This window comes from Pleurodeles waltl, chromosome 5 (genome assembly GCF_031143425.1).
Source record: "Pleurodeles waltl isolate 20211129_DDA chromosome 5, aPleWal1.hap1.20221129, whole genome shotgun sequence".
NCBI classification, from domain to species: Eukaryota; Metazoa; Chordata; class Amphibia; order Caudata; family Salamandridae; genus Pleurodeles; species Pleurodeles waltl.
Window position 1 is genome coordinate 1,348,772,342 of NC_090444.1, and position 24,998 is coordinate 1,348,797,339.

Consider the following 24,998-nt stretch of genomic DNA (forward strand, 5'->3'; position numbering starts at 1 on the left):
ATGATTGATCAGAGTGACAGACGAAAGACAAAACACCAGCACTGTAACTCTGGAGTGTAGGCATTGCCAGCCCCTGCCATGCAAATGACGGTGCAAAATGCAAAACTTTAAAATGGTGTAATGTAAAGGGATCCCAATCTTCTGACTCACATCACTGCACACATTTTTTTTCACTGACCCACATAAATGGATTTTGTTGCAAGTTGTGTAGTAGGCAAGATGGAGTCTGCAACTTTGCCACAGAGGCAAACAGACTCTAGCTGGCACTGTTCAATCTCCACACCTGCAGTCACAGTGCTGGGGGATTGGGGTGGAGTACCTGACCAATCTGCCGTGGTAAGTGGTCTAACCTTTGGTGCAGGGGAGATGCATTGTGCTCTCATGTGGAGTAAGGTATGGATTGCAGGCAGAGCTCATCCAAAAGGAGGAGGAGCTAGTGCGTGTGCAACAGCTCACCCCAGATGATGAGGAGGGGTGCGGTGGGTATCTACTGGCTCAGAGGCTAGTGATGTCTGTCCGAGATAAGTTGGGGAAATATACTTTGAAATCTTATTTGCAGTTACTCCACATGGATGGAGACCGGTCTGGGTGACTCAGCCTGGATACTGGCCTCTGAGTCAGCTTGCTTTTCCATTCTTCACATTAAGTCTTTTCAGGGCCAAGAAGTGTGCACCCAGGAGTACATGGTAAATGTTTTTAAGGACCACCTAGAGCAAGTGTACAGTAGTACACCGCCATCCGACCTGGACCAACTTGCTGGTCCAGGTGATTTCTAGCCTGGATACTGGCCTGCGAGACAGCTCGCCTTCTCATTTTTCACATTAAGTCTTCTCAGGGACAAGAAGTGTACACCCAGGATTACATTGTAAAAGTTTTTAAGGACCACCTAGAGCAAGTGTACAGTAGTACGCAGCCATCCGACCTGGACCAACTTGCTGGTCCGGGTGATATCTAGCCTGGATACTGGCCTGCGAGACAGCTCGCCTTCCCATTTTTCACATTAAGTCTTCTCAGGGCCAAGAAGTGTACACCCAGGAGTACATAGTAAACGGTTTTAAGGACCACCTAGAGCAAGTGTACAGTAGTACGCAGCCATCCGACCTGGACCAACTTGCTGGCTTCTTAGATGCTCTGTCACTTCCGCGTGTAAGGGAGGATGTGGCCCACAATCTGGACGCCCCTCTAACCTTGGAGGAAGTCTGGACTGCACTTGCCAGCCTTCCCGGTGGAAAGACATCCGACAGTGAAGGCTTCCCCTCTGAATTCTATCAAGCCTTTGCTCTGGTGCGCACACAGTGGCTGCCAGAGGTGTAATCAGAGGCCAGTGACACTGCAGTGCTACCTCCTATGCAGGAGGGCAGCATCTCTATTGTCTTGTTCCTGGCTCTAATGCGTCTGACCCATCTGCCTACCATCCTCTTACGATGGTGAATACAGACACGAAAGTGCTCTAAAAAAGTGCTGGCTCTCAGAATGGGTCAGGTGATTTCCCACTTAATCCACGATGACCAATGTGGTTTCATTCATGGCCATAACACTACTACGAACTTGCGGAGACTGATGCACGTTCTGCATGAAGTGGAGGTCAGAGATGAGGAATTGGCACTTGTTTCTATTGACACTGCCAAAGCCTTTGATGCAGTCGATTGGTGTTACTTTATGAAGGTCCTGGAGGTAATGGGGTTTGGTGTGCACTTCATGGCTTGGGTGCGCCTCATTTACTGATCCTACGGCAAGACTGAAGGTTGGTCGTCTTTGCTCAACCCCATGGACAGTGGGCAGGCACACGCGCCAGTGGTGTCTATTATCCACTTTTCTCTTTGCCATAGCACTGGAGCCTCTAACCGCCCTGATTTGACAGGATTTGGATGACTGGGGTATTAAGTTGGGGGCAGTTAACCATCTGGTGTACCTTTACACGGGAACACTCTCTTATCTTTGGCTCCACAGAGACCCTTCCCTCTTTTATTACAACACTTGGATGTCTTTTGGGAGCATTCCAGTCTTAAGGTCAACCACAGAAAATCATTGGTCTTCCCCCTGGTGCCTTAGCCGCTCAAGCACCGAACACCCCTCTGGAGTTGCCCATACTCTGATAAACTGATCGGTTTCGTTCTCTGGGAGTCACAATGGCACATGCAACACAAAAATGCATGCAGAGTAAAATTAAGAGGGTTAAGGAGGACCTGTGCTCCTCTGCTCACTTCTGGACTGCTCTCATCTTATCTCTTATAGCACGAGTGGATGTTGCCAAGATGTTGTTTCTACCATGTTGCAACACTCTTCCCCGTTTGGTCTTTCAGAGAGTGCACCTCCTCCTTACTACCTTGATGAGGGTGGGAGGTAGAGGCAGAATAGCAAGAATTCGCCTTGTCCTTCTATTAGCGGTGGGGAGGACCAGTGGTCCCCGACATAGAATGTTACTTATTGGCTTCTCCGATACAGCAAGCCGCATACTGGCTCGCAGAGGGGAGTAACTGGGAGAAATCAATTGTGAAAGACTATACACGTATTCCATCACTTCTGCAGCTCCTGATGGCTGATTGGTCTAAGGTGCCATACCTTATCAAACATACAGCCTCACTGTAGGAAAGGACAGTTAAAGTAGTACTGGGGAGGGTGCCTTTTGCCAGAGAGTTTAACTTCTGGGACCAACCATCATTCGCAGAATCAGTGGATTAATCCACTTCCATTTTCTACAACGTACATGTCACACCCCTGTTCCTACACAAAATCGACCCTAGTAAACCCAACACCTGTCCTAGATGTTCAGCCCCAGTGGCCTCTTTTTAGCACTTGGCCTGGGACTGCCATGCAGCTCACGCCTTCTGGCTGACTGTGGTGATGCGAGTGGCTGCTGTGGTGTAGGTGCTGATCTCGATGTACTCTATTGTTTGTCAGTTGGGTGATATCCGTCGACAGAAGGGCAAGAAAATTGAGTTTAAATTCTTACACCTGTTACTACTTCCGGCCAAAAGGAGGATTGCCATTATTTGGATGGCCCAGGCAGTCCCCAACGCAGACAAGTAGGCAAATGATGTGGCCTAAAGGGCTTTGGCGGAGAAGGTAGTATTATGAAAATGTAGACAGGATAATAGGGCAGTGGAGGACTTGAGAGTGTGGGCGGATCTTCTGGCCATATTTATAGTTCTGGGCAGAGCTGTTGATAATGACTCTGCAGATAATGATACTTGAAGTCTTGCCCCGTGGAAGAAGAGAGGTTTCATTTGAGTGTGATAATCCTGTTGTTCTATGTTACAAACTATCCTGACTGCTCCTATTTGTCACATCATCAAAGATGGCTTTTTGTATTCTCTAATTGTTACTCTTAACTAAATAATCAATACATGATGTCTTTAACCTGTTCTGTGCCTTGTGCTACAGTTCCAGTGTGCCTTGGACGAGGTCACCTCGTCCAAGGCACAGGAACTGGGGGGAGCACTAGCGCCCCCCCGCTGTGCTCCCCCCCCCCCCCAAGGCAGGGATGGAAGGGGAAGCCCTTCCCCTTCCACCCCCGACCCCCCTCACCCCCCCTGTTACGTCAGCGTACGAGTGCGCGCTGATTTGTCACAGGGCCTCCCCCATCGCGCTGGAAGAGAAGTGCAAAGCATTTCTCTTTCGATCACATGGGGGAGGCAAGGAGAGGCTTCAAAGGGAAGGAAATGTATTTCCTTCCCTTTGAAGTCTCTCCAAGCGTTTCAAAAGCCGGATTGCTTGCAATTCGGCTTTTGAAACGCCCACTAGACACCAGGGATGTTTTTATTTTATTTTAAATAGAAATAAGGGAGCGACCCCTTGGGCAAGGGTCGCTCCCAATGGGGGGCATTTTTTAGGAAGGCCTTTTCTGACCCCCCCCCCCCCCCATTTTGTTTTTATTTTTTTAGGTGGGGAGCGACCCCTTAGGCAAGGGTCGCTCCCCTAGGGGGCAAAATTATATTTAGGCCATTTCTGCCCCCCTTGGTGGCCTATTTTGATGAGGCCAATCTTCCCCCAAGGGAGGCAGAAACCACTAGACACCAGGAAGTTTTTTTTGTTTTCCAGATGGGGAGCGCTAGGCCTACCCACACAAGTGAGGTATCATTTTTATCGGGAGACTTGGGGGAATGCTGGGTGGAAGGAAATTTGTGGCTCCTCTCTGATTCCAGAACTTTCTGTCACCAAAATGTGAGGAAAATGTGTTTTTTTTAGCCAAATTGTGAGGTTTGCAAAGGATTCTGGGTAAAAGAACCTGGTCAGAGCCCCACAAGTCCCCCCATCTTGGATTCCCCTAGGTCTCTAGTTTTCAGAAATGCTCAGGTTTGGTAGGTTTCCCTAGGCGCCGGCTGAGCTAGAGGCCAAAATCTACAGGTAGGCACTTTGCAAAAAACACCTCTGTTTTCTTTCAAAAAATGTGATGTGTCCAAGTTGCGTTTTGGGGCATTTCCTGTCGTGGGCGCTAGGCCTACCCACACAAGTGAGGTATCATTTTTATCGGGAGACTTGGGGGAATGCTGGGTGGAAGGAAATTTGTGGCTCCTCTCTGATTCCAGAACTTTCTGTCACCAAATTGTGAGGAAAATTTGTTTTTTTAGCCAAATTTTGAGGTTTGCAAAGGTTTCTGGGTAACAGAACCTGGTCAGAGCCCCACAAGTCACCCCATCTTGGGTTCCCCTAGGTCTCTAGTTTTCAAAAATGCACAGGTTTGGTAGGTCTCCCTAGGTGCCGGATGAGCTAGAGACCAAAATCTACAAGTAGGCACTTTGCCAAAAACACCTCTGTTTTCTTTCAAAAAATGTGATGTGTCCATGTTGCGTTTTGGGGCATTTCCTGTCGCGGGCGCTAGGCCTACCCACACAAGTGAGGTATCATTTTTATCGGGAGACTTGGGGGAACGCTGGGTGGAAGGAAATGTGTGGCTCCTCTCTGATTCCAGAACTTTCTGTCACCAAAATGTGAGGAAAATGTGTTTTTTTAGCCAAGTTTTGAGGCTTGCAAAGGATTCTGGGTAACAGAACCTGGTCAGAGCCCCACAAGTCACCCCATCTTGGATTCCCCTAGGTCTCTAGTTTTCAAAAATGCACAGGTTAGGTAGGTTTCCCTAGGTGCCGGCTGAGCTAGAGGCCAAAATCTACAGGTAGGCACTTTGCAAAAAACACCTCTGTTTTCTTTAAAAAAATGTGATGTGTCCACATTGCGTTTTGGGGCATTCCCTGTTGCGGGCGCTAGGCCTACCCACACAAGTGAAGTATCATTTTTATCGGGAGACTTGGGGGAACATAGATTATCAAAACAAGTGTTATTGCCTCTTGTCTTTCTCTACATTTTATCCTTCCAAATATAAGAGAGTGTGTAAAAAAGACATCTATTTGAGAAATGCCCTGTCATTCACATGCTAGTATGGTCACCCCGAATTCAGAGATGTGCAAATAATCACTGCTCCTCAACACCTTATCTTGTGCCCATTTTGGAAATACAAAGGTTTTCTTGATAGCTATTTTTCACTCTTTATATTTCAGCAAATGAATTGCTGTATACCCGGTATAGAATGAAAACGCACTGCAGGGTGCAGCTCATTTATTGTCTCTGGGTACCTAGGGTTCTTGATGAACCTGCAAGCCCTATATATCCCCGCAACCAGAGGAGTCCAGCAGACGTAACGGTATATTGCTTTCGAAAATCTGACATTGCAGGAAAAAGTTACAGATTAAAACGTAGAGAAAAATTGCTGTTTTTTTCACCTCAATTTCAATATTTTTCTTTTTCAGTTGTTATTTTCTGTAGGAAACCCTTGTAGTATCTACACAAATGACCCCTTGCTGAATTCATAATTTTGTCTACTTTTCAGAAATGTTTAGGTTTCTGGGATCCAGCATTGGTTTCACGCCCATTTCTGTCACTGACTGGAAGGAGGCTGAAAGCACAAAAGTTTTAAAAAATGGGGTATGTCCCAGTAAAATGCCAAATTTGTGTTGAAAAATTGGGTTTTCTGATTCAAGTCTGCCTGTTCCTGAAAGCTGGGAAGCTGGTGATTTTAGCACCGCAAACCCTTTATTGATGCCATTTTCAGGGAAAAAACCACAAGCCTTCTTCTGCAGCCACTTTTCCCATTTTTTTGAAAAAAACTAAATTTTCACTGTATTTTGGCTAATTACTTGGCCTTCTTCAGGGGAACCCACAAAGTCTCGGTACCTCTAGAATCCCTAGGATGTTGGAAAAAAAGGACGCAAAGTTGGCTTGGCTAGCTTATGTGGACAAAAAGTTATGAGGGCCTAAGCGCAAATTGCCCCAAATAGCCAAAAAAAGGCCTGGCACAGTAGGGGGAAAAGGCCTGGCAGCGAAGGGGTTAAAAAAAATGTCAATCCTGCAAAAGATAGGATTAGGCAGCTGCATCCTGAGTGTCTATGGATGGTTATTCCAGGTCCTTTTTGCCCCATCTGGGCTGACCAGGATCAGCTGAGCCTGATCCTTCCACACTGTTTCCAGTTCTTTCGACAGAAGCGGCATCGGTGGGGAATGCATACAGCATGCCATGGGTCCAGCTGAACCTGAAGGAATACACTTGGTAATCATTCAGAGGTAAATGTATTTACACAATACCAAATTCACTTTATGTTCTGAGCAATGACAAGGAGGTCCATGGATGGACATCCAATCTGGAGAAGATCACCTCCATCACATTGGTATGTAGTTCCCTCTAGTGGTCCTCCAACAAGAAGCAAGGAATGGTTTTCTTACTTGTAATCCCAGTTCTCTTTTAGGGGAATCTCCACTGAAGTCCTAAGCACTGAATAGTCCCACCCACGTGCGGGGACCCCTGAGTACTTTTCCATAGAATAAGTTCTTAAGTCTAGATGTTCGCCTTTCTTGGAGAAGGCTTGCAGAATCACTTAAGAGAAAAATATAATGAAGCCTATAGGAACAGGTTACAATGGCCAAATTCTTCAAATTGTACTTTAAAAGGGCATAGAAATCCAAAATATATAATTTAATTGTAATATTCTGTAAAACAGTTTTCACAAACCATTTTTTATAAAAGTAGAGAGATGAAGGATGGCAGGACAATGTAGCCCCAGAGGCTGGCATTATTTGAGAATAAAACAGCGCCTGCACCTTTAAGGACCCAGGGACCACCAGTATCCCATCATGCCTAGCAGATGGCAGTTGCTTCAGTCCTTTTTTTACAGCTCCTGGTGACAGGATCTTGGAGCACTGAGCTCAGCCTTTTAAGTTTTTTTCTCTTCAAAAATCAACAGTGGATGTTTGGGACAACAACTTTATTTGACGTTTATCATCTTTCTCTTACATTTTCTGACTTTCCCTGGCAGGAAATTGTTGTGTTTTGTCAAATAAATGCCTTCTGTATTTGACAAGTGTCCTGCTTGTGGGAGAAAGAAGGCCAAATCAGACCCTCACAATGGCGGTCTTATTTGCCTTCCACAGATCCATGTTCCTTACAAATGCCAGCACTCCAGGGAGTTTTCAAGGTGCACTCTCAGGGAGAGAGAGAAGCTCCATGGTACAGAAAAGCAACACAGGCGATAGGTGTAGTCTGAAGGTGGGACATCAGGGCAAGGAGTGGGTCAGTCCTCTAACAGGGCTCTTCCTTCTATCTCTAAGGACCCCAGGTGAGAAAGGTCCAAAAAGAGGAGTTCAACCCAAAAACAACATTGTTCAAGGTTGAAGTTTGAGAGCATCGATGTTGAAACAAGGTACTGCACCTGCTTGTTCACCATCCAGGGCTGGGTCGACGTCGAGGAAGAGGCGATGGTCAAAGTCGAGAAAGGGTAGGTCGACATTGAAGACGCGTCATCGAGGAGAAGGTCGACGTTGAGGGGGAGAAGGTCGACATCAAGGATTCTGTCGTCATCGAGGCATGAGGAGCTCGACGTTGAGGAGTGTATCGACGTAGAGGACATCACAACATGAGGAAAGAAGGTATCAGAGACACATTTTGACATCTCCTGACTCCCAATATTCGAGAGCCTACTCTCCTCCTTCAACAATGCTGCTTCCTCCCTATGAGTGAACTGAGATTGCACACTCTCACACTGAGTAAAGCTGACAGATAGGCCATGACTCTAGATCACTCAGACTGTTGACAATCAAGCTAAAGATTGCTTGTATAGGACCATGCTGTCTGAATGGCCGTTCCTGAGATGGATGTATCAAATGCCTTCATGATAAGGCAGATCATCTGGGTCTCCAGCAGATTTAAATGCAGACATTGCTGTGACGTGGACCAAAGGCTCCATTTTGCCATGTTGTGCTTGCAGATCAAGAACTGCCAATAAATTGGATCAAAGATACCATCTTGAACTTGCCCTGTCAAATGAAAAAGCTCAGAAGGCACAGATACAGGATGGGTCTCAAACCTCTTCTTTCTTGGGTACCGAGAAGTAAGGTGCACCTCCAGTGTCCCTTTGTTCAGCATACCAAGGATCTCTAACTGTCCAATTAAGGAGTGCATAAAGAGCTTGGCCCGATGAAAGGAGTATAGTCTAGAGGGAGGACCAGAAGTGTAGAGAGTGCACTTTGCAAATCAGTTTTAAGACCTATCTAGGGGTCTGTCATTTTCATTTCCCAATTATTTGAAAAGTGGAAGAACTTCCTCTTTAGGTTAGAGAGATTTTACGGCAAGGTTGGATGGAATTGACTGGATCTGCTTCTGCTTGTGATAGCAACTCTTACACCCACTCTCTCATGAAATGAGCAGTATATTTCCTGAGGAGTCAGGGCCTGCTAAGAGGGCTGTCGCTGCCAGGACCACTGAGCTCTGGAATAGCCTCTGAATTTCCTGCAATGTTTTTTTTTTTAAACAGCTTTATTGGTTTTACTGAAGAACAAAAAAACACAACAGGTCACAATTGTGCTCCACGAATTGAGCACTACAAAGGTATATCACAGTTGAAGAACCTATAACCACCATGAAGTTCTAATTGTGTGCCCCCATTCTCATTCCGAGGGGTCATGCCCGCACCTTCCTCCCAGGACCCAATCCATCTCCCCCACACTCGTTCATACTTGCTGGGGCAGCCCCTTGCTTCATCAGCCAGATTTTCCTGGGAGGCGCACCAGTCAACCACCCAGCGCCACTTCGCCAGAGCTGGAGCTGTCTCCGCTCTCCAGCTCGATGCAATATCCCTTTTGGCCACCAAACAGGCCATCCCCACGAAAGCGCGGTCCGCCCTTCTGGATCCCACTCACTCAAGAACCCCCAGTAAGATTGGCAAAGGGGTGGGTTCGATCTCCACCTGTTAGACTCTGGAAACCTCTGCCAACACTGCGCGCCAGTGAGTAGTAATATAAGGACATGTCCACACCATATGAAAAAAGTTGGCCGTCGGACCTGCACACCAGGGACACTCAGCCTGAGGCCAAAGACCCACCCTGTGCAGCCTTTCTGGGGGAGAGATATGCTGTGTGGAGAAAATAGGTCGGCACCACTCTGAGACGGGAGGTCATGGTCAACAGTCTTGGGGCCATCAAGGTGCCCCTCCAGTCATGGCTTTCATCGGACCCACCCATTGCCTGCAATGCTTATGGAAGTGCTTTGCTGGTCGACCCAGGTCCAGCGAGATGGCCATAATGCTGTTCCTAAGTGTTCTAGGGAGAGGACAGTCTTCTCTCATAACAGTTGCTCACCTTCAAAGGTCATGTCCATCAGAGTGGCTTGAAAATATCCGGAACAATAAGATGAGTGCAACCAGAAATGACAGCATAGTGTGCCCGCAGTGTCTATGGATCAAACTATGGTATCCATGGACTATAAAATGCTTTCCAGGATCTGCACTGAAGTAAACAGGCAATCATTAACAAATCTGGAAATGTCTTCATTTATTTCTGTAGCCTACAACCACTAGTTTGGCCAGTTACCTCAAGGCATGGACAAAGCTGCCTAGCAGGCATGTGACATTCATCGTACAAAGGGTGAGACTGCTTGACACAAACCCTTCCAAGTCCAATGCATCTGGTCTCTCTAGACTCCCCATCAGAGGTACCTTAGTAAACACATTGGGGTTCAGTTTGGAAAAGGCAGCCTGACTCAGCAACACCCCTCTGGTGATGGATGCAAGGAAAACAAATTTGGATCACCTGGAGCTGGCTGATAGCATCTAGCAGTTTGTTGATTGCTGGACCTGAGAAAGACTTCCCCAAGGAAGCCAAGACAGGGACCAGTAGTGTCTATTTGAATGGGAGCAATGGGTCTGCAACTGAAGAAGTAATTTGCAAGAGCTCCATTAAAATGTTAGACTTTGGTTCCTCGGACGGCAATGTCAGTTTCAGTTATCGCATCTTTATTCACAAGTAGGGTGAAGGAAAATACTTCCTCTGCCAGGGCCTCAGAAGGATAAGGGATGTCCCCTTCTGGAGAGGTCTCTAAACCACTCGCCTTCTGTGAGTGATGGTAAAGGCCAGCAAATCAGAGTAAGAAGGCATAAGAAGATTGTAGGTCTCAAAATCATTATTATACTTATCAAAAATGGTTATGTTGTCATAGCTGAATAGCTCCTCCATCTGTGTAAATGTTCAGGCCACACGAAGAGATTGTTCCTCAAGACAAGGTCTGACCTTCTCGTGCCTCCTAGATAATTTCAAACAACTTCAAGCAAGGTTCCAGTAATGACTCCATAGGTGTCAACATAGATAGCACTTGACTGACAGGGGACAGGCCATCTAGAACTTCTTTCTAGGTGCCAAGTCCTGGGACAGTGGAGGCACAGAGATGGAAAGTGTTGGGGTTATAGCACCAAGCAGGAATTGGTGGATCCCTTGCACAGTGGCACAGAGAGTCCTGTAGCAGTCCCTAACATGTCCAACATGCCCTGGCAAAAGGCCTTGAACTGCATTGGGATAATCAGATGAGAAGGGAAAAAGGGCTGGATTTTCAGCAGCCATGAAATGGGCTTTAAGGATGAGCAACAGCCCAATTTGAGGTATTCGAACCAGGACTGTAAAGGGTTTCTAAGAGTGACATTGCTTCTGTCATAAATGAGAGGATTTCTCTTTCCTACAGCACTTACTAATCACAGTCTATGGCATCTTGGTTAAATTCAAGACACCACTTGAAGATGTTGTGTGGATCTGTTAAAACATTCACTTGTAGCAGTGATGACAGGATTTGAACCCCAAATCTATTGTTTGAGAAATCTGACCTAGTCGTTTTTGATCTTGGGGAATATTCCTTCTGTGAAACATTGCAATTGAGCTCTGGATCACTCTACTGAGGCACAGTAAAACAGTAACTGATGTCAGAGTGCCGGCTGGTGCTTATTATACGCTAGAGACGCCAAATTCAGGAGACAAAGTCAGGGTTGGAGATGCATCATGCCACCGGAGAGCTACAGCTGGTGTAAAGCTTTTCCTACACAGAACGATACCTAGGAATTACCCTTAAGATGAGGTATCTGCAGAAAGATGCAGTGATCAAAATTCCTCATTGTGAGAAGCTTAACGTCATCAGGTTAAGGGGGAGACTTTATCTTCGGAGAGTTTTCAGGCTCATTGTGAGACACCATTCACCGGCGACCACTCCCTGGGTGAGTCGCTGCTTCGGACATCTGTGAAAATTATATTTTTGGGACTCCTTCCAGATCTAGTATTGAACTGGGTATGAGAATGGAACTGTGTTGGAAATACCCGGAATGGCAACTGTGCTGGTTCCAACCCCTCTTGAGAACAACAGGCCACATGTACGAAACATGTTTGCAGTCAGAAAAGACAGATCGTTCTGTTTCTGACCTAAAAAATGCTTTTAGGTATGTACAAAATGGAAATCGTGATTAGTAAACACGTTACTAAATCACAACTTGTGTTTGCGATTCGGTATTTGGAAGGGGCGTGGTTTAGGCCCCTTCTAAATACTGAATCTGAATGGGATGTATGAATATTTTGTAACTGAATTATGGTCACAAAATAGTCATATTTTACTGACTCCTTAAAGGAGGTGGTAGCCCATTTGCAAATGGGAAGTGATCCCCAGGGGCCCATTTCCATTTGAGAATGAAAAACAAATATTTTGTTATGAGCAGGGGGAGGTCCCACGCACCACTGCTTACTATTAAAAAATGAAACTGCAAAGTTAATTTTTTTCTTTTTAAAGGCATCCAGTTTTCCTTTAAGGAAAACAGGCTGAATAAAAAAAAAAATGTTTCTTAAAAAGCAATCAGAGACAACGTGGTCTCCTGACCTCAGCAGGCCATCATCCCTGTGACAGCTGCAATTCCTACTGGATCACAGCTTGCGACCTACCTCCTTAATATGCATGAGATAGGTCTATTTGCGACCCACTACAAATCGCTAATGAAACTCAGAAGAGTTTCATACAGTAGGAATACTAATTTCCTAATTGCGATTCATATAACATCATAATTAGGAAATCGGTGTTCCTAATGCTGGTACATCTGGACAATAATTCTAAAATAGATCAGCATCTTACCTGTGACATACCAAAGATCTATATCCTACTTGCCACAGGCAACTACCTAGCATCATTAACTGGTTAACTCAGAAGTGATTCTAAAGGCACATTTAATAACCAGTGGTGATTCCCAGAACTATAGCAGGAGTGGGTTTAAAAAAAACTGCGTTTATCATAAAACAGGTAGTCAAATAAGTTGGATAGGTCAGCCTTGAGCTAATATGTATTTCCCACAGGTAAATCCATAATCTTTAAGGAATCTTTACAACCCCAAGTGCAGCTTTCTTATATTTGAACATTCACCACAAAAAGGAATTCAGTTCGCAAAGGAAGACCAACACCTAGCTGAAATGTAAGAATCAAGCGAAAATACTGTCTCAAAGTATGTGAAACAATTTCCATATACATATAATGAAAATATTTACATAACATCTTATTTCTCAATGTTACAGTGTTGATGTAAAACAAAGATACAGTTTCCAAACCTGAAGGTCTCTTTGGTCCTTTTTATTTTCCAGGTTAGGATTCTTCAGAATGAACTCATTAAGAACACTGTCAAACATAAAAGTTACAGAATTATATTTTGACAGAGCTGCAAATAATAGCACAAAAAACACAGAACTGCTGAGAGTGCTATAAAATCAAGGAAGCGTGGTAGAAGGGAGTAGGATAGTTAGAGGGGTAGTGTGAGTATGGACTCTCATTTTGACTCGGTTAAGCCCTTACAGAGCCTTATGGTGAAAGAAGTGAGACATTCTATTGAAGATAGTAAATCCATATCTGATAGAGACTTCTAGTTGCATATTCCTTACCTTTGAATTTCCCCAGGCGTCAGACTGGATCCGGAGATATTTACCTCTGCGTGGACTCCTCCACTCCGTGTGTCTTTGGTGCCTGGAGTGCGATGACGACCTGAAGTCGTGCTCCGAGTGTCAGGCCATGAACTCGAAAGCTTTGAGGGAGCGGTCCCTAAAGCTCATGGCGGCCCGACGCTCGACTCTGCGGCGCTCATGGTCTTGTTCGAGAGGAAGGTCTCGAGACCGGCCGCGGAGTCACCACCACTCCTCATCCTCCAAGTCATCGGGACATTCGGGTCACAAAGAGAAGAAGTTGAAGAAGGGCAAGCGTTGTTCAACTTCACCCCGTCGCTCGGACAATGTGACGCGGGAAAAGCATCAACGCTCTAGGCCTCCGTCATCAGAGCCTTCACCTGGGTCGGCTCTGCGCTTCCCCGACTTCCCGGGAGCCGTAGCCACCCCTGCCCAGCTTAAAGAATTTTATGAGGCAATGCGCCTCATTTTTGGGCAGTCCAACCCACATTCGGTGCCTCGGGCACAGGTGAGTAGGTGGGGGCCCCCTCGGGTTCAAAGTTGTCGGCTTTGGCCACGGCCCCGGAGGGCCCCTCCAGATTCAATCGCAGATCCATCCCGATGCTGGTCGTGCCGACGCTCCCGACGTCGGTTGGGCCCACAATCAACATCGATCCCATCCTCATACCCAATGACCTGGAGCCGGAACGACGTCGCTCAATGCTGATTCTGTTCTCTATGGGCTCTCCTGGGCCCAGGGTTGATCCAGACCCTTATTTTTGTGGTTATGGATACGGGGATAGTATGGAGGGGACGCTGGACCCTTTAGAATACCATCTTCACCCCCAAATGGACTGGGTGCAGAATTTGGGTGATGCCAGTGGTCTGGACACCTCCCCCGACACTGGGGTGCTCTCTCCTCCTACCGTGGCTATGGTGGAGGGTGCTTCTTATTCCATGGTGGCGAGAAGGGCAGCTGAGGTCCTGGACCTCGAGCTACCGTCTGTGGAGGTTAGACCTAATATCCTAACCGACGTGCTTCAGCCGAGGTCTTCCTCTTCTGAGCCCCTTCTTCCCTTTAATGAAGCACTAACTGACGTCCTTTTGGGTACTTGGTCCTGACCCAGCACAGGGGCTCCTGTGAATAGGACGACTGCCTGCCGCAATTGGCTTGCACTGTCAAACCTGAAGTTCCTCACCCAACACCCCATGCCTGAGAACCTTGCCATCCAGGCTTCTTCTTCACCTGGCCCATTCCCTGTTGCACCCCCAGATAGGGAATAAAAAAGACTGGATAATTTGGGGAAGAAGTTGTTTTCTTCCAACAGTCTAGCGCTGCGGTCCATGAACACCGCATGCCTTTTGGGCCGCTATTCCCATACTCTCTGGGATTTGGTTGCGCAAGTGCTGCCCAGAGTCCCAGAGGAGGCCCGGTCTATCCTTTCACAAGCCGTAACAGATGGGAGGGATGCAGCGAAGTTCATGATTCGTTGTGGACTGGATACGACCGACTCTCTGGGCAGATCGGTTGCATCAACGGTGGCTGAGAACATCTGGCTTTTCAGGGGATGTCCAGCATCCCTTGAGGATCATGCCCTTTGATGGCACACGTCTCTTCGGAGACAAGGCGGACTCGGCGCTCGGGCGCTTTAAGGACTCCCGAGCCACAGCCCGGTCCCTTGGCCTCACGTCCTAGACCCCAGCACTCCGCCTTTCGAACCTTTCGTGGCTACAGAAGGGGCACCCAACCGCGTCCTTTTCCCCCCTGGCCATCGACCCGCGCATGCTGTACAGCCCTTGCGTGGACACGGGATCCAACGCCCCCGGGGATCAGGGAGCCAGCGGGTCGCCCAGTCCACCCCCACCCCCTCCTCAGCCTCCAAACCTTCGTAGTACGCAGTTACACCAGGAACCAGTTAGGGACAGGATTCGCCATCACCTGCCCCAATGGCAATCCATTACCTCGGACAGGTGGGTCCTCCAAATTTGCCAAAGGGGCTACTTCCTCCCCTTCGAGACAACTCCTCCGGCCATGCCACCTTCATACAATCGGATATCGGAGGATCATATGGCGCTTCTCTGCAAGGAAGTCCAAGCCCTTTTGGCCAAAGGAGCTATATTCCGTTGCCAGAAGTAGGTTGTGGTTGCTATTCCCGCTACTTTCTTGTGCCAAAAAAGGAGAAAGGTCTTCGGCCTATATTAGATCTTCGGTCCCTCAACCTCTTTCTCAAAAAAGAGGAGAAGTTCAAAATGTTGACATTGGCTCAGGTCCTATCTGTCCTGGATCCCGGAAACTGGATGGTAGCGTTGGACTTGCAAGACGCATCTTTCCACAGTCCCGTCTTGCCGGCCCACAGACGTCACCTACGATTCATGGTAGGTCACGAGCACTTTCAGTTTACCGTGCTCCCCTCTGGCCTTACAGTGCCTCTCAGGTGATGGAAAGTGATGGTAGTGGTGGCAGCTCATCTGCACAGCTAAAGGATCCCGGTCTTCCCCTTCCTCGACGACTGGCTGTTGAAGGCAAACTTGCCCCAGACAGTCGTCTCCCACCTCCTGACGACGGTAAACCTTTTGCATTCGCTAGGGTTCACTATCAACGTGCCGAAGTCACACCTGATTCCTTCTCAGATGCGCCCTTTCATCACAGCTGTTCTGGATACAGTGCATTTTGGGGCATATCCTCCCGAAAAGCGAGTTCAGGATATTCGGACTATGATACCGATGTTTCAGCCTCTGTCCTGGATTTCAGTGAGAATGACTCTGAGACTACTGGGCCTCATGGCCTCCTGCATACTGCTGGTTCAAAATACCAGATGGCACATGCGGGCTCTGCAGTGGGACCTGAAGTTCCAGTCGGCGCAGCATAAGGAGAATCTCTCCGACAAGGTCCAGATCTCGGAAGGAACTGCAGTGGTGGTTAACGAATCAGGATTGGGTCAAGGGCACATCCCTCTCTTTTCCCCAACCAGATCTTACAGTTGTGACAGATGCGTCACTCCTGGGATGGGGCGGCCACATGGGAGAGGCAGAGATCAGAGGCCTGTGGTCTACGGCAGAAACAGGGCTCCACATCAATCATCTGGAGCTCCGAACGGACGACTAGCATTGAAAGCATTCCTTCCCTCTCTCAAGGGGAAGGCAGTGCAGGTATTCACAGACAACACCACCGCCATGTGGTTTTGCAACAAACAAGGTGGAGTGGGGTTGTGGATCCATTGTCAAGAGGCCCTCCGCCTCTGGACTTGGCTGGAACATCAGGGCATTTCCCTGGTGGTTCAATACCTGACAGGCTCCTTCAACGCCAGAGCAGACAAACTCAGCCGACAATGTGTGGTCGATCACAAATGGCATCTCTTCCTGCAGCAGGGAGAATTTTGGTTAGACTTGTTCGCCTCCGTAGAGGAACGCGCAATGTCAGCTGTTTTGTGCATTGGAGTTTCCAAGGCGGCACTTGCTCTGCGCTGCTTTTTGTCGTGAGTGGAACTCAGGCCTCCTGTACGCCTTTCCGCCCATACCACTTCTGCCCAGAGTTCTGAAGAAGATCAGGGAAGACAGGGTCCAAGTAATACTGGTGGCTCCGGAGTGGGCACGAAGAGTCTGGTGTCCCAAGCTGTTGAGTATGGCCATAGCTCCTCCGATCAGATTGCCCCTTCGGGAGGATATTCTGTCACAGCAGCAGAGGAGGATCCTCGACCCAAACCTGTCAACTCTGCGGCTTCATGCGTGGAGACTGGGGGCGACAGTTGATGTCTTTTGACCTGCCAGCCGAAGTCTGTGACGTTATCTTGGCAGCCAGGCGTCCCTCAACCAAAACTGTATACGCTTGTTGTTGGAAGAAATCTGTGGCATGGTGCATCAACAAATCTGTCGATCCTCTATCTGCTCCTCTTTCTCAAGTCCTTCTCTTTAGTCTTTCCCTTGCCCAGCAGGGTTCCACCTTGGGCACTCTTAAGGGATATCTTTCTGCTATCTCTGCTTTCATGAGGTTACCACATCAGCCTTCTTTATTTAAATCTCCTATAGTTGGGAGGTTTCTTAAAGGCCTCACACATCTCTTTCCTCCTATCCCATTTATCATGCCCCAATGGGATCTAAACCTGGTTTAAGTGTATTATGTGTACCCCGTTTGAGCCACTTCACAACTGTCCTTTACGGCTCTTAAATATCAATACTGTCTTTTTAGTTGCCATTACTTCTGCCCGCAGAGTAAGTGAGCTCCAGGCTCTGTCATCTAAGCCACCTTTTCTGGCCATACATCCTGAAAAAGTGGTGCTTTGCACGAGGGTTTTTTTTACCGCCCAAGGTAGTGACACCCTTCCATGTCGGATAGTCCATCACCTTGCCTACCTTTAAGGCACCCCCACATCCCTCTCATGAAGAGGAGAGACTCTACCGTCTGGACCCAAAAAGAGAGTTGGAGTTCTATCTTGATTGTACCAAAGACATCCGGGTGGACAATCAACTCTTTGTGGGTTATGTGGGTGTAAAGAAGAGGAAGGCATGCAGAGAGGACCATTTCATGATGGGTACTCTTGTGCATCAAAATGTGCTAATAAGCAACCTCCCGAAGAATTTGCGAGCTTACTCCACCAGAGCTACTGCTGCTACCACAGCGCTAGCACTGGGCGTTCCAGTCCTGGACATCTGTCAGGCAGCAACGGGGCATCTCTGCACACTTTTACCAAACACTACCTCCTGGACAATCAGGTCAGAAGGGACGGCTACTTTGGCCATTCGGCCCTGCAGGATTTCTTGATGTGATCTTGGTTCGCAGCCCACCACCAGGGATGGTATTGCTCGAGTCTATTCAAAGGTAAGGAATCTGCAACTAGAAGTCTCTATCAGCTGTACAAGTTAGACATATTCTAGTTGCAGATTACTTACCGACCCGCCCATCCTCCTTGCACTGTGAACTGATTTCTAGGGACAGGAACTTCCCCATAAGGGTCCTAGTTTTGGCGCACCACTCTCAGTGTTCTTTATGGCTCTGCGCTACTGTCGTGGAAAGTTTTGAAAATAAACTTTCGTCAGCGCGCAGGGGTGGTGCTTATATACGAGCGTGACGTCATCATGGTGAATACGATGCCAACGACGCCCACGGAATCGGCAGACTCCACCTGATGGCACGCAGAGGTACTGTTTGAAGAAAAACCTCCAGATCCACTCTGACATCTGGGGAAATTCAAGGGTAAAGAATATGCAACTAGAATATGTCTCTACCAGATATATCTTTACCAAAGGTAAGTAACTTGTACATTATGACCTAGAGTGATACAGACAAAAAGTGCACCAAATAGTATAGCTCAGTACAAAACCATCTTGCTGATCAACTATTTGGCTGAAGTCAGAGCCCAAAAGTTATTTGTAATTAGTAAAGTTGAATTCAGATAAAGAGATCTTACAAAATTCAATGATGCTTCCAAAGGATCCTGTTTGTTTTATTCCTCTTATTTCATAACCAAATGAAAACAACAACAAATTGTCAGAAAACAAAATCTGATTTACACTTTCTTACATGAACCCTAACAATCCTTTGATATATGCACAGAGAATAATTAGGAAAGGTCTATTTCAGCAAATGTAATATACAGGAACCTATGCCTAGAGTTTGCCATGTTCATGACCACACGTGCAAAGGTCTGGCGCCTTGGTCTCTCAAGACGCAACTCCAATATATAGATGAAGAAACACTGATAGTTCAATGTTAAAACATTAAAAACATGGTAATTTCAGGTTGAACTAGGCCTGTTGTAATGTTTATTCAAGACGATTTTGGGTTTATTTACCTATCACAGATAATAGGGAATATGACTTGCCTATCTAATGAGATGTTGTTAAGTTACACAATGCATAAGTGCTCAACAATATAGGTTTTGTTCATCATATAAATGTGTCAGACATTTTCACTCCTCTGCTGTTTATACCCTAGTATGGCTCAGCAACCTGAGGGAAGTGTAACCTCTTCAGCACTTGACTATAAAGGTAATGAGAGCACGCTTCTCAGGGAGGCAGTGTAGGGTGGTCGTGTTCAGGACTCACCATCCAACCAACAGAGACAATAATTCCAATGTCCAACCCAGTGCTTGCCATTTGAAAGAAGAAAGTACTTTATTTACACAGTTGTACTAAATACTACACAAACAAAATCATCTGAGTAGTCAGTGTCCTTGAGAAAAATCCTTTTTCAAGAAGCTACACCCTCACTACGGCCACTACTAGCTCCTCTCGGCTTGTCCTTTTGCTGTAGCTCTCTCCTTTGTAAGTAAGGGGATAGCATGAATCTAGTACAGATGACAGCTTCAGACCCACAGTCAAATGTTCACTCAGTCTTTTTAGTCAACCCGTCCCGATGGAGAAGTTACTTTCTTTTGGTAACAATCTTTCTGGTGGATACTCTACCTTCAAATTCCTCACCTTTGAATATCACAGGTGCTACTCTGGATCCGGAACCGTCTGTTGTAGCTCTCTGGCACGGACAATGGTTGTTGGCTCCGACCTGACACCAGAAAGGCATTTGTGGTGACATCACTGGAGCTAGAAAGCCCCCATCCTGGTGCACTAACATCAGTTCCACTTTTTGACTGCATCTCTTGAGGCAGGAACAGGAATAATATCCAGACAAAAATAGGTGCAGCGCAGCAAACAAAATTGGTATAATTTTATAAGGCTTTTAAATGTCCTTCAGAAATGTGAAGAAGAGTGGGATCAGGGAGGAATCTGCAGGTAAATAAAGACCCCACCAGAAATATTGTTACTTAAGCTGGTGTACTTTGGCTCTGTCTGTAATGAAATCCTCTGCCAAAGGCTTTGGGTTTCAAAAGAGGTAAACATCCCTAAAGATTGATGGAAGACCCATAGATCTTGCTATGGCTGTTCCTTCATTAAATCACTGAAGCGCAGAATCTGCCTGCTGATGAAATAGCGGTTTCCCTATTGACCGGCATGTCCATTAATGTATTTTGTACATCTGCTGTAAGTCCTGCTGAGTGCAGCCAGGCATGCCTTCTCAAGGTAACTGATGAGCTTATGATCCTGGAAATGTAGCCCACCGTGTCCAGCCCACTCTGATGATATGGGGAGAGGCATCCTGTTTATCATGGACAACTTTTGGGAAGTGGTCTCTTAGGTGTTCCAGCAGAATAGGGATTACCAAAATTGTCATGTGCCAAAGGGCAAGGGTGAGGCAACCCAAAAGCCAAGCAGCATTCAGTGAGCATAACCCCAGGCTTCCTGCAGAAAAGGTTTTCTCCCATACACCTCCCAGATTCTTAGATTCCCTATCGGAACGGTAAGTAGGGAAAGCTCTGCAATACAGTCTGAACTACCAAACTCTCAGGAAATGGATGCAGGAATAAGAAGGTGGGGTCTCCAGGTTTGGTCTGTAACATCGGGCTATCAATCTGCACATTTGTTTAGGGATACATCAAGAAGTGTGTCCTGAGATTCCATATGAGAGAATGTCAAGTGCCATTCCTAAATGGGTATGACGTAAGTTCCAGTCGAATGGGTAGCACCTGAGAAAGATTGTCTTTGAGCCAAGGAAGTTTTGAATTTTCAGCATTCAGTAATGATAGAGTCCATGCTGGGTGATATTCTGGAGCCACTGCATATTTCTAACAATTCTGTTACATATCTCAGTCTGCCCAGGTGAATGGCTTTGAACCTGAGGCAGCAAATTTTGAATTTGACTCTAGCCTGAAGTAGAAGCCAAAGCAGAACTCTTAATTTAGGGGCAATGTGGTCAAAATCTATTTTCACTGGGATATGCAAGGCTGTGAAGTGTAAGACCACTTTCAGTGGTTGCAGTGTTTTGCTGGGAGTCCACATTAGGCAGCATTTCCTTAGTTTAATCTGGATATTATGCAAGCATGAGTGGTAGTCTTGAGTTGACTATTTCACAGCAGATGTTTGATTCTTTTTAGCAGACACAGTTGGGAATTTGCGGTTTTGGCAAGTTTATTGAGGTTCAATTTAAAGTGAATTATCTTTGGTGAAGACCAAAGACTGCAGAAGTTGACAGTGTAGAACAACCATTTTCAGTTAGACAGCGATAAGACTTGGTCACTCCTTTAGCTTTAGTTGTCAGATAGTAATAGGAATTATGTTTTTATGGACTCAGGTTTTAGACATTTTTCAATGCCCCTGAGAAATTCTTTGTCATGTCTTTATAAGCGTTAGAATGCCATCTATGGAGGAGAAATGTAGTTGAAGCTGCATATTGTATGCAGATTAATGGATTCTGAAGCAAATGTTTTCTAGAACTTGACTGAATAAAATGAGGGAAATAATGGCTCTTTGAGGCACCCTGAGAGATACCAATTGAGGTCTGGAAGCATGAGATCCTAATTTTACTAGGTGGATTGGTTGGAAAGGATTTGAACCACCTGAGTACTGACTTTGTTAGGATCGTTCAGTATTCAAGTGTTTTCAGAAGTAATGTGTGAATGACAGTGTTGAATGCCGCTGTCAGGTTGAGTAAAATTAGAATGATAATGCCCTGTCCTTGAATTCTGACAGTGAGAACAAATCTTTGATTAATTTGTTTAATGCACTGCATGGAATTTTAGATTACTTTTCCCAGCTAGGGGATGGCCATGATAGGTTTCTGGGTCAGTATTAGCTCTTGTTTCTAGCATTGAGGTTACTTGCCAAGTTTAAGGCAGTAGGGATATATACCATACTGTAATGAAGAATTGAATACACCAAGTCAGCATGGTGCAAACAGTTCCTTTTTATTATTGGCACAGCTAAGGGGTCCGTTTAGTGGGCCGAATGAGTTCATCTGATTCCTGATCTGGGAAGTAATGTTGTTTTAAAACATCCTAGCATTGGAAGATTGCTTCTGATTCTTAATATTCTATTGGAAAAGAAGTGGTGGTTTGAGTACCAAGGTGTTCTCTTTAATTATTTGGAAATTTCTCTTAGCTGGATTTTGTGCAAGTGCTATTTGATTCTGTATGCATGTTGATTTGGCCTTTTGTATTACATTTGCTTTTCCTGCTGTTTCTAATAAATTAAGTTTTGGTCTTGGCAGATTTGTTCAGATTCCAGAGTTTCTCCATGCCTTTTACAGTCGCTCTGAGGTTAGAGAATTCTTCATTAAACCATGATTTGTGTGGAAAGTTCCTGGGGGTTTTCCATCTTTTAGATGCTGCCTTGTCAATAATTTGGACTACTGCTCTAGTATAAAATAGTTGTTGCGGTATGGATCTTTGACTGAAAGTCTACTGTATCTATTTGATATATATTAAAGGTTTCTTCAGAGATGTTTCTATAACTCCTGACTAGGATTTTGTCTTGGGAATTTAGGGAATGGGACTGAGAAAGTGTATTGTGAGATCATTTGCTCAGTCATTTTCTATAGAGTTGTGAGTGTGATGTGTTCTATGGCTGTTAGTATCTAGTCCAATATGTTCCTTTGGTGTAAATTGGACTAGAAATTAGTAGACTCAGATTGAAGAGTTTTGTACTGCTGACTAATTACAAATAGAGCTTAGCTTTGTTGATGCCCAAGACAATGTTAAAAAATCACCTAAATAATAATTAAATATTGTTGGGAGGTGGCATTTCACTTAAAGAGATATATTGTTATCTGTTCTGTGAAGTTCTTTGAAGAATTAGGTGGTCTGTAAATTATGTGGAGGAAGGGAGGATGTGGATGTGTCAGTACGGATGGCTATGTTTATGCATTCGAATGATAAGAATGATGGCTTGGGAAGTAGTTCACAGTTTTGTGTTTTTGAGGATCAAAGCTAGAACTTTTGCTTTCGATTGCCTGTCAACTATGAGAATAGTGTAGCTGGAGAGGACCAGCAAATCTATGATATTTTGGAAGATGTTGATTAGTTAGGATTCACTAACGCACATAAGGTAAGTATTGTTCGATTCTAAGATAGATGAGATGTGCACATGCCAATCTGACATTATTTAGAATGCCTTGGATGTGTGGGTGATCTGGGGTGGATGAGCTGCATGTCTTGGTTCTGTTTATCTGAAACCAGTTGTCATGATTTGGCTTCTTTTTTATTCAGGCAATGGTAGTTGCTATCATTCTGAAGTACCAGTATTGTGCTGGGGATCATGTAGCAGCACACTTTTGGATTCTTTGGTATAATTTTCTGAATGTTGTGTCTTTGCTGGATGTAGTTAAACTAGTTTGCAGGAAGTTGATGAGGAGGGTAATAAGAAGAGTAGAACCATTAAAGAGGATGAGAAGAGAATAAGTGTATAGGTGGAAGGCAAGTGTGACCTTTTAGGGTGTCCACCTTAAGCTGGGATAGGTAGAGAAATCAAGTGAGGTGTTATATTTAAAAGGAGAATTGAGATAAGATAGAATTTACATTGGTGAATGAGGATAAGAAAGAGGTGAAGGCTGGGAACAGATTATTGGAGGAAGTGAGCAGGGGTGTGTGTAAAGTATCAGAGAAAGGGAGAAGGTGGGGTAGAATAGGAATAAAAATAAGGAGTAAAGAAAAGGAGTGGAAGAAAGGCATAGATGCATTAAGTGATAAAAGGGGAAATATGGAGCGCAGAAGGTTGTGATCGGAATAGCACTTGTGGCGATATATAATAGTTAAAGATTTTTTTTCTGAGAGTCTTAACTCACCGCTTCCCTTATATCTATGTTACATCATTCAGTGCTTTGGTTAGTTGAAGGCTACTTGATCGGAGGAGTTTGCCTAGAAATACATCTAGAGCAGTGAGGAAAGAAAACTTTACTGTGTTTTCTATGTAGTTTGAGGGACTTGGTCTCGTTACTTAGCTTTGCTTTGTCAAGGAAGTTGTTGTGACTGACTGCTGGTTAGAGATGAACCTCAAGCTCATGAGAGTTGTTCCGGAGGCATTGATGGAAAACACTATTGGGCTTAACTATTTTTGTAAATTTTAATGCAGGCTACAACTTGGGTTCCAGTTGTATGTTGGTTGTATATCATGATTGGGCAGCTTGGAGAAGGAAAACAGCCTGGTTCTGGGATGCCCAATCTGATCCGGCTCTGCTTATGAGAGTCATGAGTCACAAGAGCTCATAGTGATATTGTAGCTAATTAGGCTGGAAGCAGGAGCCCAATTGTGATCTCAGACGGCAGTGAAACTCAAGGGGTGCAGTGGGGGATGGGTGCTGTCTTTGGTGACCACATAGTTACTGTGTGAGTTATGCTGCTATGGTCCAATTACGTGCAGAGGGACTGCAATGACTACAAAATTCTATGGTCAAAACACATTCGCTCTCCTCCTTGCCCAGTAGGCCACCATGCTCTGTGGTGTGGTGCTGGGTAAAGGAGTGTGGCAACCTTCTGAGTTACCTAAGTTTGCCACTCAGGGGAGTATCCTCAAAAAGCAGTGCTATTGACTGATCATGGGGACTGCTGGGGTAAGGCAAACTGGCTCATTAGACTATCAAAGGACTTTGGCCAGGTGAAGTCAGGTGTTTGCCTTTGTGACCTAGTCGACCCACTAGGTGGCAGTTAATTGATGTTGCCTTTGGGTCTCATTAGCTGCAGGTGTCCTCATCACAGACTATTCACACACCTACTGGTGTCCTCAGTAGAGTCACAGGTCCCTTAAAAGTGGATTGATGGAGAGTAGAAACTATGGGTGTGGCCGGCATGGTGCAGCTCACAGAGGTATTGGGAGATGCAGGATGTTATTGTTCCCCCACGTTAGCATTTTATTTCAATGAATGAATGAGTGAATATCCTCGTTGTCCTAAGAAGACGAAAAAAATTCACTGAGATGGGCAAGGTTATTAATATCTTGTTTTTAATTAATTGTCAGTGTTTTTTTCTACT

At 45.7% G+C, this 24,998-nt stretch overlaps 1 protein-coding gene across 3 annotated transcripts in view; it reads right to left on the bottom strand.

Annotated features, from left to right (window-relative positions):
* The window catches only part of DOP1A (DOP1 leucine zipper like protein A), a 694,260-nt gene that overhangs the window by 202,624 nt on the left and 466,638 nt on the right, over positions 1–24,998 (bottom strand). For all 3 annotated transcript variants that reach the window (XM_069235613.1, XM_069235614.1, XM_069235612.1), the window contains one exon: positions 12,883–12,949. In XM_069235613.1, coding sequence (XP_069091714.1) covers positions 12,883–12,949 — 67 coding nt within the window. The remainder of the gene's footprint in view (positions 1–12,882; positions 12,950–24,998) is intronic.